Below are 16,334 nucleotides of genomic sequence, written 5' to 3'. Positions count from 1 at the left end.
GTGAAGCACCACACTCCGACTTCACTCTCAGAGCAGAGAGCAGGAGGGATGCAGAGATGAGGCCGTGAGGTGCTGCCACAGTGAAGTGGTGGCCTCAGCGAGAGGCACGCAATCGGGAAACAGCGGCACGATCTGGATACAGAACAGCTGGAAGGTTAGTCTTGGGAATGCCTCCTAGCTCTGGCTGAATGGGGGCATCACACATACCCCGAAACAGGCCGGGATCAATGTCTGGGGACATGGGAATAGAGACTCTGGTTATAGTCTCAGCCTTAGAACAGCTGATGACAGACACAAGGCCAGCAGTAATCTGAGAGAGGACTGCCTGACTCCCAAGATGTGGGACTCGGATTTTTCATATGTCCAGGGCAAGGTAGACACAGAATGAGAAAAGGAGCCTCAACCCGGACCCTTCACTGAAGCCTAGAAAGAAGTTACCATAGACAAAAGGAAACTGGGGCGCTGGTTTGGCAAGGTGCTTGCTAGAAAAAGAGTATTGTGAGGGAAAAGAGTGGCTGGAGATACCAGGTGGAGGTGAAGGTCACCGTGTGAAGAGCTGCTAAGCATACGGAGTGTGGGAGTGAGTTCATGAGTAGGAACCATCAGCAGAAGCCAGATGAAGTGATGGGGAAAAGAAAAGAAGGCAAGAGAAGCCACTGCCAAGGAAAGCCAGCTGTGCACCTGCTGGAGCGGCAGGTGTTGCCCCTGGAGTCAGGCCAAAGCAGGGTCCATGCTCATCTGCAACAGGCGGGTTTGACACTTCAGAGAGGTGGGATCCCAAGGGCAGGAGAAGCTGGACATGGGGGTGGGGAATAAGGCACCTTATTGATCTAAAGCACCAGGTTCCTGGGAGGCTCTTAGGGGTCTGTGACCCTCTTTAAAACCTGGGGAAGACTCTGCCAGAGGACAGACACCTCCTCTGACATGGAAAAGTGTGCCGAGTGCAGATAAACGCTCATGAACTGACGTGATGGCTGCCTTTCTCAGAGCCATTTTATAATCTTGTTCTTTGTTAAAAACTAAACTGCAATTATTTCTCAAGTGTCAGTCATAACTTCCAGGGGAGCCAGAAGTGAACCCTAACTGACCATCGGGGCTCGGGTGCCTCTGCCTGGCTATGAGGAGGACTAGATACAGGTCTTTTAAGGGTCCCTCAGAAAACATCTCACTACTGAAATGAGGTAGCCTCTGTTCTCCTCGACAGCAGTCTTGCCTCAGTACACCCCACAGAACTGAGGAAAACCTGCTGAACCAGCAAGCCTGAGACTAAAGTCAGTGTGCTGAGGAGGGCGGGAGGGGTGAGAACAGGAATGTTCATCACACCTGATGAGCTGAACCTGCTGCGTCTAGAACTTCCATCTCATCATGCAGGCCTCTGCAGAATGTTAAAACACTCTGTATTTTAACCTGTTCATTAAAGCATATACCCACAGGGCCTTTCTTAGCTACCTCTGAGCTGCTCTACACACCTAGAAACCCCAAAGCCCGAAGGCTCCATTATTACATGTCGTCTAATTAGGCAATCCCCAGAGAACACGAGCCTGTGCTGACCTCCTGATGAGACCCATCATCTCAGCCTTCCTTGGTCAGCGACCTGTTCTTGACTGTCTGGGGGTGGCGGGGGGCGGGGGGGGGGGGATGTGATAAGCACAGGAGGTGCAATCAGGATGTGTTGTGTTGGTGTCTAAGCAAAGACTCGCCTTTTGCTGTGACTCTTTGAACTCCAGTAACATCAGTGCCCATCCCCCCACCACCTCTCTGATGGACAGTCACCCTCACAACAGTACTGGGAGGTGATGAGTGTCCCAGCACGAGCTGCTACTGTGTTGGACCAATTTCACCGTCTCCCTCTTACCCTCACCTTCCATCATGACAAAGCAAGAAGTCTCTCACTAATGTCTCTCAATGCTGGACTTTCAACCTCCAGAAATAGGAGCTAACACGCCTCCACTAATTACAAATGCCCTGGGCTCAGGTGTGCACATATCAAGATGTCAGGTTCAGTCCTTCACGTTTTCCGTAAGTCCATCCTTCCCAGGCCTCACTGGAGGACTTCCTCATCTGGGAATGGTACAAATTCCTGTCTTTTGAAATAGAACTTCCTATGTGCAGATTAAATTCAAAACCACTTCTCCAAAGAAAGAATCAAAGGGCCATGTCCTGGGCTAACCAGAGCCTGCAACTGCAGAAACCTGTCTACCCTTAAACATATTTACACAAACAAATATAATTGTATCCATGGAAGATGCCATTATTCATCACTTGACATCTGTGCTGGATAGTTTTGTGTCAACTTGACACAAGTTATCTGAAAGGGGTGAACCTCAATTGAGAAAAAGGCCTCCATAAGATCCAGCTGTAAGGTATTTTCTTAATGAGTGATTGATGGGGGAGAGTCCAGCCCATTGTGGGTGGGGCCATCCCTGGGCTGGTGGTCCTGGGTTCTATAAGAAAGCAGGCTGAGCAAGCCATGGGGAGCAAGCCAGTAAGCAGCACCCCTCCATGGCCTCTGCATCAGCTCCTGCCTCCAGGTTCCTGCCCTGTTTAGATTTCTATTCTGTCTTCCTTCAATTGACTAAAATGCAGAAATGTAAGCCAAATAAACACTTTCCTCTACAACTTGCTTTTGGTCATGGTGTTTCATTGCAGCAATAGAAACCCTAAGACAACATCTTTAAATGAGACAAAATTTCAACAATGGTGTTTAAATATGATTGCCAAAGCACTCATCTCCTGATGGCAGATAAGATGTGACAGCCACTTCAAGATCCATCATTATGCTTCCCAGCCAAGACTGTTTGATTAAATTGTCTCTGTTGCCTATTTAGCCACAGCTGTGAGAGAAATAACTAATACAGAAAATTAGTGCCAAGGAGCCGGGCTGTTGCTGTGGTAAACCTTACCACATGGTTCATAGGCCTCTGCAACTGATGTTGGAGGGGGAAGAAGCCACAGGCTAGAGAAGCCCTAGAATGCTGTAAGCAGAGCTTAATGGGACATTCTGACAGGAGTTTGGAAAACCAGAGCACCAGAACTCATACAACGGAAGCCTTTCTAATGAGGTTTCAGACTAGAACAAAGACCATGCGGGCAGTGGTTCTCAACCCTCCCAATACTGTGACCCTTTAATATAGTTCCTCACGTTGTGATGACCCCCAACTTTTTTGTTGTTGTTTGTTTTTTGTTTTTTGGTTTTTTTTTTTTTTTTTTTTTTTTTTTTTTGGTTTTTTTCAAGACAGGGTTTCTCTGTGCTGTTTTGGTACCTGTCCTGGATCTCACTCTGTAGACCAGGCTGGCCTCGAACTCACAGAGACTACCTGGCTCTGCCTCCCGAGTGCTGGGATTAAAGGCGTGTGCCACCACTGCCCGGCAACCCCCAACTTTTTTTGTTGCTACTCCATAACTGAAATTTTGCTACTGTTATGAATCATAATGTAAATATCTGATATGCAGAATATGTGATATGCAACCCCTGTGAAAGGGTCATTCAATCCTCAAAGGAGTCAAGAACCATAGATTGGAAACCACTGTCCTGCAGACAATGGGACTACAAGCTGTTCAGGTTACAGAATCCGGCTGCTTTCTGACTGTGTGTTAATTTTTTTTTTTTTTTTTGGGTTTTTCAAGCTAGGGTTTCTCTGTGTAGTTTTGGTGCCTTTCCTGGAACTCACTTGGTAGCCCAGGCTGGCCTCGAACTCACAGAGATCCGCCTGGCTCTGCCTCCCAAGATTAAAGGCATGCACCACCACCACTGACTGTGTGTTAAAATTTAAGCATGGCTGAAGTAAAAAGTAATGGACTAAGTTATTTGGTGATTTCAAATCAGAAGAACATGCCAGCTGTGGCATGGTTACTGCTCACTGCTCTTGGCAGTATAGCAAAAGGGAGCAGGGAGATATGAGAAGGCACAGCTTAGAGGGGAGGGAAGTGGAGGGGGTAGGAAACAGTGACAGTAATACCACACCTAGGGCACTACACCAGGCATCCAATGTGCATGGAGTCACCTCCATCTGTGGGGAAGCATATGGAGGATCCACCCCACTGCTTTATTCCACATTCCATTATCTCACAAATGAAGCTGAAAGGTAGTATGCATGCCAGGAGCCCTGATAGGCACTGGAGTGTCAATCCTGAGCAAAGCAGACTATTCCCCCCCAATCTGGGGCCTTCACAACTTAGACAAGGGCAGAGACGGTAACCAAACAGTGGCATACTGTTGCCACACAGGTGACAGTTGTCCAAATGGCCCCTTCAACAGAAGTGCTGGGGGAAGGAAGAACAGGTATGGACATGTCTGGCATGGGGACTCTTACGGATTAGTAAGTAGTTAACTGGTAGAGCATAGAACCTTCTAGAGGCCAGGGAGAACTTGAGGGTGAGGCTGTGGAAGGGGGTAGGAGAAGTAGGGGCTGACACAGCTGAGTGAAGATGGTCCCAGCCCTTGCGACCCACCTGGTCAACCGGCACCTCCACCTTCACCTCTGGGTCCTCCTTGACTTCCAGTGCTTCTTGGGCCTCCTTAGCGGGAGTCTGTGCTTTATACACATCACCTTCTAGGGGAAAATAACAGACAACTGTTGTGGAATATTATTTTAAGATGTGTTACATCTGTTTATGCTGTGGAACATTTGCTTAATGATGCAAAGATGTGTTGCATTCCTTTATGTTGCATTTGTTTAACTCTGTGAAGCTGTGTTACTGTGCCTGCCTAAAACACCTGATAGTCTAATAAAGAACTGAATGGCCAATAGCAAGGCAAGAGAAAGGATAGATGGGGCTGGCAGGCAAAGAGAATAAGTAGGAGAAATCTGACAAGATCAAGGAGCAAGAAGAGGAAGAGGACATCAGGGGCCAGCCACCCAGCGCACAGCCAGACACAGAATAAGAAGGAAAGAAAAGTATACAGAAAGAGAGAAAGATAAAAGCCCAGAGGCAAAAGATAGATGGGAGAATTTAAGTTAAGAAAAGTCAGCTAGAAATAAGCCAAGCTGAGGCTGGACACTTATAAGAAAGAATAAAGCTCCCTGTGTGTTTATTTGGGAGCTGGATGGCAGGCCCCCAAAAGAGCCAAAAAAAAAAAAAAAAAAAAAAACTACAATCTTTTCAAACCAGGAGAAAAACTGATCCGCAATTTACATTTTCTGAAACAAATCAAAGTTTCCACTCAGCAGCTCCTGAGCTTCCTATACCACCAGAGAAATGCCCAGATGGGGTCCCTGCATATCTGCATGTCCGTCTCTCCCCTCTCCCCCTTTGTTCTTGCTTCTATGAGGCCTCAGCTCAGTGCACCCCAATTTCTGCAGGGTCTGTCTAGTTTCCATCTCCACGAAGGTCCTGGACCCTTGAAATCTTGAGTATCTCTATGTCAAGAGGCTTTCTACACCGCCTAGATGTTGCAGAGCTGCAAAGCAGTGTGGGAGGGGATTCTCCCACCTGCTTCCTGTCTGTATAACAGTGTGGGAGGGGCTTCTCCCACCTGCTTCCTGTCTATATAACAGTGTGGGAGGGGCTTCTCACACCTGCTTCCTGTCTGTATAACAGTGTGGGAGGGGCTTCTCCCACCTGCTTCCTATCAGCGCCATAACCAGATGTTGCACCAAGTCCTTCCCCAGGTCTATCAGACTGGAAAGCGAGACACACCTCAGGAAGAGCATCATTAGACTGAAGCACCCAGCAGGCCAGAGAGGACAGAATAGCAGTAAGAATGAGAAAGGTATGACAGAGCTATTTTAATTGTTTCATTTTATGGTCATGTCTGGATCTCTCTTCTAAAGGTACACGGGAACAAGCTAGATGGTTTCTATGTTCAAGGTTCCCTCAAAAGTCGGGTTCATTTGATATTGGTCTTACAGCAAGGATATCATAGTCCTCGTATGCATGTGAACGTGGAATTTATTTTAAATATGACATTTTTAAGGCTTCCCGTTGCCCTCAGCTTAGGAATGTTACTGCTCTTGTCAGCAGCTTACTACTGCCCCACAAGCTGAACACTTGACAATCAAGTAGTTCTAAGAAAAGACCTTGCAGAATAAGCTTTGTCTGAAACACACACCATACATATACACACTATACACACATGCACCACATGCACCATATACATACACACTATGATACACATACACCTTACATGCCATACGTATACACACCATACATATACATACACCACATACCACCTACATATAAACACCATATACACACACATACCACACACATCAAACATATATACTCTACACACCATACATACCACACATGCACACACACAGAGAGCGTGCTTTTCATAGCCTGCAGGAGATGAACTGCCCATTACCTGCACCACTTTGAACTAAAGGTCCCAGGGGTGTCTTCTTTTTCTCTTTGGCATAATAAACAGAATCCTGGATTTTAGGTAGGTCGCTGTCACTTTTGAGAGGCTCTTTTCTTTTGAACTCCACCTAGTAGGCAGATTAAGAACAGAAGGCATCAGGAGTACAGGCCACCTTGAGTCCTTGGTCCTTGGGATGGACAAGGGCAGGAAACCCAGGAACCCAGGAAGCCTTAAAAGGTCTCACTACTCTTGTCCCCTTCTGAAGGAGGTGAAAGGGAGATCCTGCGCTTCCTTCCCAGACCCACTGCTGGGGAGGTCATTTGACTTTCCAGCTTAGGGTGGGATTGGGTGCTGCACCAGGGATGGCACAAAGGGACTTCTCATCCTTTGGGACATGCTTTGAAGTCTACCAAAAACTGCTGCTCAGGAGCACCCCAAATCTCAAAAATTCAACAGTGCCACAGCACAGATATGTAAGGGGATCCAGGATTTATTTTTTGCAATCTTCATACAGTCTGTAGACGATAACAACAAAGTACACAGTCATCATAAAACCTAAGGTTCTTAATGTCCCCCAACCTACACCATTAACTATCATCATGCTGCAAATAATCTTTTTTTTCTTTTTTTTTTTACATCTTAATTCAAGTATTTGGAAACAAATTCAGCCAAATATATAAATGTTCACTTCACACAAGGGACCAAGTAAATCGTCCCTGCTCGTTTTAAAGAGTGTTGCATCAGCCGGGGTTGGGCCGTAAATACAGAAAGCAAGACCTCAGCAGAACTGGTGTCGGTAGCAACATTTTGGCACACTGCGGTGTGCCCCGTTCAATGCTGACAGTATATGAGTCCAAAGCTCTGTACTATACTTGTGAAATGCTCCCTGAATGCCCAAGATCCTCAGCTTTGTACTATAAATATATTTTAAAAGACAAGTTTCAAACTTAAAAGATGATCCACAGCATGCTGATCTGAGTGCCTGGGGTCTTAGTGCAGACTGCCATGCTGTGCCACAGACATCTCTATGTGCCTCCCTGTTCTAGGCTCTGAGCTCCAAAGAAGACTCTATCCTCCTCCTCCTCCCTCTCTCATGGGCAGGTCTGGCTCCTCCAGTAACCTTAAAGCTATTTGCTGCCCAGGGCCTTCAGAAGACCAAGAGACACCAGAATCAATAACAGTGGTCACTCATCTTTCAAAACTTACTTTTTTCTTTGTTTGTATGTATTTATCATTGCCTCCAAACCTCCTGAAAGGCAAAGACAGGCAGTTAGTACATTCAAGCTCAGCCTAGACTCGCCTTATCTTTATAAATTACAGAAGCATCCTTGACCTAGAAAGAGGACCTGCTCCCTAAAGAAGACCCAGCTGATGACAGTAGCTATCTCCTAGCTCAGGAGACAAGGCCAGGAGATCTTTGAGAGTCAGGTGGCCCCTTGTTGATTAGAGAGATGCCTGGCCCAGGGTGGCATAGTAACAGGGTTTGGAATGCTAGAGGCGGCCAGACATTTTAGCAGTTTTGCTGTTTTCCAAAGCATGGATTATTCATATACCTCTCACTTGTTCATATAGCTATCACCATTACCCAGTAAAGCAAGAACCTGCTGGCTTCTCTACCAGGAACCAAAACACTCCATACCTCAGGGCTGATCAGTGGCAGGACTGAGATTGAAACCTGCCTGTCTCCCACCCACCAGACACAGAATTCTGGTCTGACTGGCTATTTTGCATGCTTCCATACCCCTTCCTAACTCATGGGCACTGGGGCCTGCACCAGCAGCTGATGTGCACACTGGACAGGCCCCTCCAACACCATTCTCAGAGGGACAGTGCCCTGGACTGTCTGTATCCACAGTATAGATTCAAAGCTCTCAACGATTGTGCATCACTCCATGCCTGATTTTAGAAATGCAAGATTCAAATATATATGTGTGTATGCATATATAAGCATATATATTTAGAGAGAGAATATATAGATAAATAGATAAACGATTAATACGCAGATGATTGATAGATGGATGATAGACAGAAGATAGAGGATATAGAGATAGATGATAGATAGATAGATGATTGATAGATAGATGATAGACAGATTGATAGATAGATGATAGATAGATAGATAGATGATTGATAGATAGATAGATTGATAGATAGATAGATAGATGATAGATAGATAGATAGATAGATAGATAGATAGATAGATAGATAGACAATAGATAGACAGATAGATAGACAGCTATCACATCAAGTTTTACTACTGAATAGTAATCAGAAGGACTTGGGAATGAGAGACAAATATCAGCAACACTCAAATGGAAAGGCACAGAGACCAGGGAGATGGCTCAGTGGGTAAAGACACTTGACACTGACCCTGCCTGTAGGCAGAAGTTTCTCCCCTGCCTGCCTGTTCCCAAATACCCAGCAGCTGCTTCCCAAATAATTGACTTGGAGGCTTAATATGACTTATAAATGCTCAGCTGGTAGCTCAGGCTTATTACTAACTATCTCTTACACTTGATAATGACTACTTCACCTGACAACCTGAGTTAGATTCCCTGAGCCCACAGTGTGGAAGGAGAGAACTGACTCCCACACTCCCCATGAATGACATGGCATGCATCCCCTAGATAGATAGATAGGTAGGTAGATAGGTAGGTAGGTAGGTAGGTAGGTAGATAGATAGATAGATAGATAGATAGATAGATAGATAGATAGATAGATAGATATGATGGATAGATAGATATGATGGATGATGGATGGTCAGATTGCTTTTAATTTAAAGGAAAGGTACAAGTTGTACTTACTGTTGGATCTCACTGGGGACCCGTGGGGACTTCCAGTAAGGAAGAGATTTGAAAGTCTCCAGTCCTGCAGCAACATAAAAATAATTGTCTTGCAAATCCTTTGAGTTGTCCAAAAGATGCCCATCCATCGTAAACAATCTGTGAACAAGGAGAGAGGATTTGGAAAATGGCAGCCCAGGACATAGGGCACTTTTTCACCTGGTCATTTCATAATGACCAGCAAGTCGAATACCTGAGAAACTGCACTCTCCAGTGAGCATGTGGAGCAAGGCAGGAAGCCTGTGGAAGCTGCTTTTCCTGAACTGCATACTTTCCGCTTAGAGCTCTTTAATTAAAGTGTATTTTTCATTATGCACAAGTCCTCAGAGGGTCTTGAGAACATGATCAGCTCTTGGTTGGTATTCAATTAATTTTAACTAGTAGCAGCTAAAATTAATACAAATTGGCTTACATTGTTGTAGCAATGCTTTAGAAAGAAATCAGCATTTGTTAGCAAATAATGGGTCTTTTTATAATGACCCAATGACTTCATTTAGTACTCTTGGGCAAGTATTCACTGTCTGGTTAATTTAAGAAAAGATTCAATTCATTCCATTGTCAGCTCGTTACACATAAGACAATGAGGAGGAACTACACAAATGGAAGTGACTGCTCCTCAGAGTCAAGGGTCCTCGCAACCTCTGAAGATAAATACAAGGTGCTCAGTCTGCTTGTCTCCTGAAAATCCAAGCATAGGTGACATGGTTCCCAGCCCACAGCACTACTGGGAAGTGATGGGACCTTTATGAGGTAGAGCAGGTACAAAGAAGCTGAGCTAATAGAGTTAGGCCCTTGAAGGGGTATTAGGACCCCAGCCCCTTCTCTGCTGCTTCATGAGGTCAACAACATCTTCAGACATGTACTTCCACCATAATGTGGTGCCTCACCACAGACCCCAAAGCAATGGGACAAAAGCTGTAGAGTGAAACCAACAAGACTGTGAGCTGAAGCAAACCCTTTTCCATATCAAGGTGATTACCCCAGGTATTTTGTTACAGCAACAGAGAGCTGACTAACATGGGTTTCAAGAGGAGGAAGATGTAATTCAACCATGGGCTTCACAAGACCAAAGGAACTTATTTGTCTTGAAGAGTGGTAGCAGGCTACCCATCATGTAGGAATAGGTGAAGCATTCTGGAGTGGCCAGAGGGACCTATACAAAAACCCTAAACCCGCCAGGCGGCGGTGGCACAAGCCTTTAATCCCAGCACTCGGGAGGCAGAGCCAGGTGGATCTCTGTGAATTTGAGGCCAGCCTGGGCTTCAGAGTGAGTTCCAGGTTCCAGGAAAGGCGCAAAGCTACACAGAGAAACCCTGTCTCGAAAAAAAAAAAAAAAAAAAAAGAAAACTCTAAACCCAAGAGTCTGCCTATCACTGAGGGCAAAATGCCAACAGGATACACAAACATGTAGCTGAAGGGCAATTAACAAAGAGTTTGCAACCCAGGAAGGGATTTTGTCATTAGACCATTTTGTCATTAGATCCTCGGGATCCTTGGTCAACCAGCCCTGCTTACTTAATAGTTCTTCTAGTGAGAGACCCTGTCTCAAGAAACAAGGCAATGGTCCCCAAGAATGAAACCTGAAGTTGATCTCTGGCCTACATGTGTGCCACACACACACACACACACACACACACACACACACGGGGGGGGGGGATAAATATCTCTAAACGTCTCCAATCTTTTGCTTGACCAATTAACAGCCAATTCAACTACTTTTTCAAAATGACGGTGTAGTTGGACCCCCTGGTGAGGACTCAGGGTTCCCCTAGTTCTTTCCCATGCCCCCCTTCAGTCTTTCCTCTTAGCCTGTCTCCAGTTCTCTGTGACCCGCCAACCTGCAGAACTTTTCTCTACCAGAGACACACAGCTGCCATAGGAGGCTGGGACTTTGGTAGGAGACCTTCATCCTCCTTCCTGCCCTCCATTCAAGCCTCTTCAGACTTACCCTTAGTCCTGCAGCAACCTGCCCACAGGAGACCCTTTCCCAGCCCATCTCCATTCCCTTCGGACTTGGCCTCTTGCTATTGACCCAGGGTCCCCCTAGTTCTTCCCCACCTCCCTTCTCAGCCTCTCCCTCTAAACTATCTCCATTTCTATGTGACTCACCCACCCCAACCTACAGAGCAGCTATCTACCAGAACCCCCATACCCAACACACTTGGCTAGAACCCAGGGACCCCACAGCCACCATACTTGGCTAGGATCCAGATTGGGCAACACCATCTGAAGAATGGAACACCCACCCAACAAAGATGAGACCAGATATCTACACCAACAAATCCCTCAAACATCATAACTCCAGATGCCTAGATCCCAGCCCCCAAACACAAACATAAACAACCAAGACAATATGCCTCCTACAGTGACAGGTGATGTCCTTCCCCCATGCACCATACCTATCCAGTCTCTACCTTCCATCACAACTGTTCCTCTGTTATCTCATACGACATGCCACGCACTGAATGATGTGCTGAGCATGTATGCCGACTTTTAGAAATCACTAAAATATCACTTTCCAGATGAAGAAAAAGGTACCAAAGAAGTGGGTGTTCTTATGGTCACCAAGATACAGATGGCAGGAGACAGACTTGACCCTGAAGCCCCGGTGAGAGGCTGTGATTCTGGGCTGACTCCTTTGAACCCTTTTGCCCTGTAGAAGCAAAACTTCCTCACTCGTCTGCTGAGTGTTGCCTTCGTGACTGACTTCCCCACGTGGTCCCCCAACTTCTACAGGCCACCAAGTACTGCAGTGCCTCTTCCAGCTGCAGCTCAAGTAGGGGTTCTGGGGTGCACGGTTCTTTGTTGCTTGTTGTTGTTGTGTGCGCAGTGAAGGGTGCACGTGTGCTAAGGTGCATTGTGAAGTCAGGGGACAACTTTGTGGAGTCAGCTCTCTCCTTCCACCCTCACAGACGTTCCAGGGACCAAACTCAGCTCACTAAGCATGCCTGGCAAGCGCGTTACCCATTGAGCCATCCCGCCGGAGGCCCTTCCTTCAGATGCTGTGGCCCCTGCACAGAGCTCATGCCCAGTGCTCAATGTTTGTTGAATAGATTCATGAAACCAGCTTAAAATAAAGGGGGAACACCCAGTTCTCCCCTCCAATCCCCCCCTGACTGCCCACCTGAGAGTGCCTTACTTTCGAACGCCTCCCAGAGGGAAGACTTTTTCTCCAATGATGGCCAGCACACTATTCCAATCTGACAGGCTGAATTTGGGTATAATAATTTTTATAGGTGGGATGAATATTCTTCCATTTGTGAAAACACTGTAGAGATAAGAAGAAAAAAGCATCATTACTACCTTAAAATCAAAGGAGGAAACACTGAAAACTCAAAGAAAACAAAACATAGGTGTATTTACAGAAATGCAAAAATATTCTAATGCACTGAACCACCCTTAACACTACGCCAAGTCCTACAGTACAGTCTTCAAGTCTGCTGACGTAAAAATGGTGTTAGGAAAGCACCGTTTTTGCATTGCATTGTGTCAGGGGCTCATGTAGCCCAGCAGGCTGGTCTCAAGCTCACTTTGCAGCTCTGTTATTCCTGCCTCCACCTCCCAAGGGCTGAGATTACAGGCATACGCTTCCGGTTTATGCACTGCTAGGGATGGAGCCCAGGGCTTCATGCGTGTGAGACCACACTGTAACAACTGAGATCTGTCCACAACTCAGAAAGTATCTTTCCATATAGCTAAAGGTACCCAAATGAACGGGACAAAATTCTACTTCTTAAAAATGTTATGTTTCCTATGGTGGTTAAATTAGAAGAAAATAGTGTCCAGTTGGGAAAACAAAAGGGGAATTATATCTGGAAAATGCAGTCATGTCCCTTGTCACAGAGCCTAGAGAGACACCCAGTGGAAATGCTGCATGATCCTCTGGAGAGTTGGTAAAACACCTGGCCTCACCCCCAGTCTTCAGGCAGCAATATGACCCCAAAGGCTTAGTTCATTATTGCTGTGTGGGGAAAGGTGTACTGAGAACCTCTTCAAAACTCAGCCAAAGCTCCTATTTTATTTGCTGTGCCCCAGTAATCACCACCCCTGGAAGATAGTTTCAAAGTCTCATAATTTTCATTTAAAATAGGGTAAAATAGACCATGTATGGTGGTACACACTTCTAATCCCAGCACATAGGAAGCTGAGGCTGGAATATTCTATATTCTAGGCCAACCTGGACCACATAGAAAGAATCTGTCTCAAAAAAAAAAAGTGTAACTACAAGGCTTATTTCTTTTAGCTTATGTTTTCTTTAACAGTGTGTGAGCTCAATTGTAGAACTCTGACTTGCAAGTTTCTTTGTGTTATTTGCTGTTGTTTATTTGGATTCTTTTCCCTTAAATGTGAATAACTTAAACTATAGTAAATGTATCTTCTTCTCAGAGACACTATAAACACTGGTTGAATGTGTTGTCCCAGTGGACAGAATCTGCTTCCTCTACTAAAGCTTTGAGGCAAGAGAGACTTGCAGCCAGCCAGCTCCAGACTTCAGCTTCTTCAGTATTTAAAACACTGCCTTGTAAGAAAAAAAAAATGGAGCGGACGATGAAGACTTCACACAGTGTTCCCAACAACTGCAAATGATTTGTGTCAAAAACCTTTCTACACAAGAGGAACCCACAGAGACAACTAACCTGGGCTCATAGGAACTCACATTGTCTGGACTGACAGCCAGGGAGCCGCGATGGGACCCACCTAAGCCCTCTACATATGTGTGACACTTGTGTAGTTTGGTCTACTTGTGCGAGTGGGACCTGTCCCTGACACTTGGGCTGGCTTTTGGAAACCTGTTCCTCATACTGGGTTGCCTTACCAAGCCTTAATACGAGGGGAGGAGCTTACACCGGGCGGTGGTGGCGCACGCCTTTAATCCCAGCACTCGGGAGGCAGAGCCAGGCGGATCTCTGTGAGTTCGAGGCCAGCCTGGGCTACCAAGTGAGTTCCAGGAAAGGCGCAAAGCTACACAGAGAAACCCTGTCTCGAAAAAAAAAAAAAAAAAAAAAAAACAAAACAAAACAAAAACGAGGGGAGGAGCTTAGTCCTACCTCAACTTGATACGCCATACTTCATTGACACCCATGGGAGGCCTGCCCCTTTCTGAACAGAAACAGGAGAAGTGGATTGGGAGGAATAAAGAGGAAGCGGGAGGAGGGAATGAGAGGAGAGGAGGGAGGGGAACTTCCATTGGGATGTAAAATAAATGAATCAATTTAATTTAAAAAAATCTAAATACAGGCCGGGCGGTGGTGGCGCACGCCTTTAATCCCAGCACTCGGGAGGCAGAGCCAGGCGGATCTCTGTGAGTTCGAGGCCAGCCTGGACTACCAAGTGAGTTCCAGGAAAGGCGCAAAGCTACACAGAGAAACCCTGTCTCGAAAAACCAAAAAAAAAAAAAAAAAAAAAAATCTAAATACAGATTAACAAAAATAAAGTACTTTAATACAAGCTTGTTATATTTTGCCTACATTTTTAAGGTTGCATGTGCGTGTGTGTGTGTGTGTGTGTGTGTGTGTGTGTGTGTGTGTGTAGGCCAGAGGACAACCTCAGCTGAACACTATCCAGCTGGTTTTTGAGACAGAGCCTGGAACTCTCCAAGGAGGTTAGGTTGGTTGGCCAGTGAGCCTCAGTACTCCATGCATCCCCTCATCTCTAGCGCTGGAATTACAAGTGCTGACCACCATGGGTTCTGGGGACCAAATTCATGCTTGCAAAGCAAGTACTGTATCAGCTGAGCCATCTCTCCAGCCCCCTAACTTTTGAGGTTCCAATAGGCAGTATCACCTGAGTATTGAGAATAGGCACATCCACACACCACCCATATAGCTGAACATGAACAATGTGGATAGCATAACAAGCGAAATCAATGTAATACCCACAGATCCCATCACTCCTTGCCGTGAAATCCACCTCACAGAAATTCGGACACAGACTTTATGTGTGAAGATCTCTCTCACAGTATCATTATTTAGAAAAAAAAAAGATTCAAAGGCCTAAATGTCTGGTCAGAGAGCTACAGTGAAATCATGATACTGCAACACACTAAGTCACACAGCTACCCAAAACGGTTCATGTTTTCATTTGCATTTACCAAGGGTTTGTGACCAAATATAGTGAACGCATTAAAAAAATAATTAAATTAGCCGGACGGTGGTGGTGCACGCCTTTAATCCCAGCACTCGGGAGGCAGAGGCAGGCGGATCTCTGTAAGTTCGAGGCCAGCCTGGTCTACAGCGCGAGATCCAGGAAAGGCGCAAAGCTACACAGAGAAACTCTGTCTTGAAAAACAAAAAAAATAATAATAATAATTAAATTAAATTAAAAGCAGCATTAAGCTTCAGGAGGAAAGCACATGCATCTACGTGCCTCGAGGCTACCAGTGGTTGTTCTTTGGGAATGCATACCTGGGGAGTTTGAGCCTTTGATTTTAGATTCCCACATTTTTCATAAGCAAATAAGATGTTTAAGGTAAAGGAAAGAAATACATATAATCTCCAGATCTTAAGTTAGGGAATACCAAGTTCAAATGAGAAACTAATAAATCACTCTGAAGTTGAGCAGGGACCTTCAGGGAATCCAGATGCCTTGTAGAGCCAAGGTTGTCCAAGGACCCAAATGTTAGTCTCCCCCCAGTGCTCTAGGGAGCAGCACAGCCAGCCTTATCTAAATACCCACAGTTTCCAGAAGTCTTCCATGAATAGGTGACAGACAGCCACACATTAAATCCTACCATGGTGAAATACATGCTGATGGTGCTCGTGCACTTCCAAGACGCTGTAGCTGTCTCACCAGGCATGACATATTGATAAATGCTGATAAGAAACTGTCTCCTGGGTAAACTACATATAAAAAGCAGTGAAGGCATCCACAGTGTACATACAGGAGACTACCTGAACACAGAGCAGTTGTCTATCACTGCTAGGGAAGTCACTAGAGAACTTGGGATGAAAGATGGGAGGGAGATTTGCTTTGTTGGTATCTTTTACAACTGTACACTCTCTGTAAAATATAGACCATTTATAAAAAGTAATTCTGAAGTAGGTGAGGAGAGGCACACATTGCTTAGTCAACACATTACCTACTATGCTACATTTAGACTTCCCAGCAATAGAGGAAAGGAAAATATTCTGAATTTTGGAAGCTGGGAAATAGCATATGGATCTAGATGGAGCAGTATGTGGATTTTA

At 45.5% G+C, this 16,334-nt stretch overlaps 1 protein-coding gene across 1 annotated transcript in view; it reads right to left on the bottom strand.

The window, feature by feature from the left end:
- Positions 1 to 4,251: 4,251 nt before the first annotated feature.
- Dcdc2c (doublecortin domain containing 2C) overlaps positions 4,252 to 16,334 on the bottom strand; it is a 31,119-nt gene continuing 19,036 nt past the window's right edge. The window contains exons 4-8 of the mRNA XM_052747334.1: positions 12,287 to 12,415; positions 9,109 to 9,246; positions 7,511 to 7,553; positions 6,308 to 6,431; positions 4,252 to 4,553 (exon numbers count right to left, since the gene is read on the bottom strand). Of these exons, the coding sequence (XP_052603294.1) occupies positions 4,252 to 4,553; positions 6,308 to 6,431; positions 7,511 to 7,553; positions 9,109 to 9,246; positions 12,287 to 12,415 (736 nt within the window). The remainder of the gene's footprint in view (positions 4,554 to 6,307; positions 6,432 to 7,510; positions 7,554 to 9,108; positions 9,247 to 12,286; positions 12,416 to 16,334) is intronic.

This window comes from Peromyscus californicus, unplaced genomic scaffold, assembly GCF_007827085.1.
Source record: "Peromyscus californicus insignis strain IS unplaced genomic scaffold, ASM782708v3 Scaffold_1__1_contigs__length_55948999, whole genome shotgun sequence".
Classification (NCBI taxonomy): Eukaryota; Metazoa; Chordata; class Mammalia; order Rodentia; family Cricetidae; genus Peromyscus; species Peromyscus californicus.
Note: the sequence above shows the minus strand (reverse complement) of the source record. Positions and strands in the feature narration are given on the sequence as shown.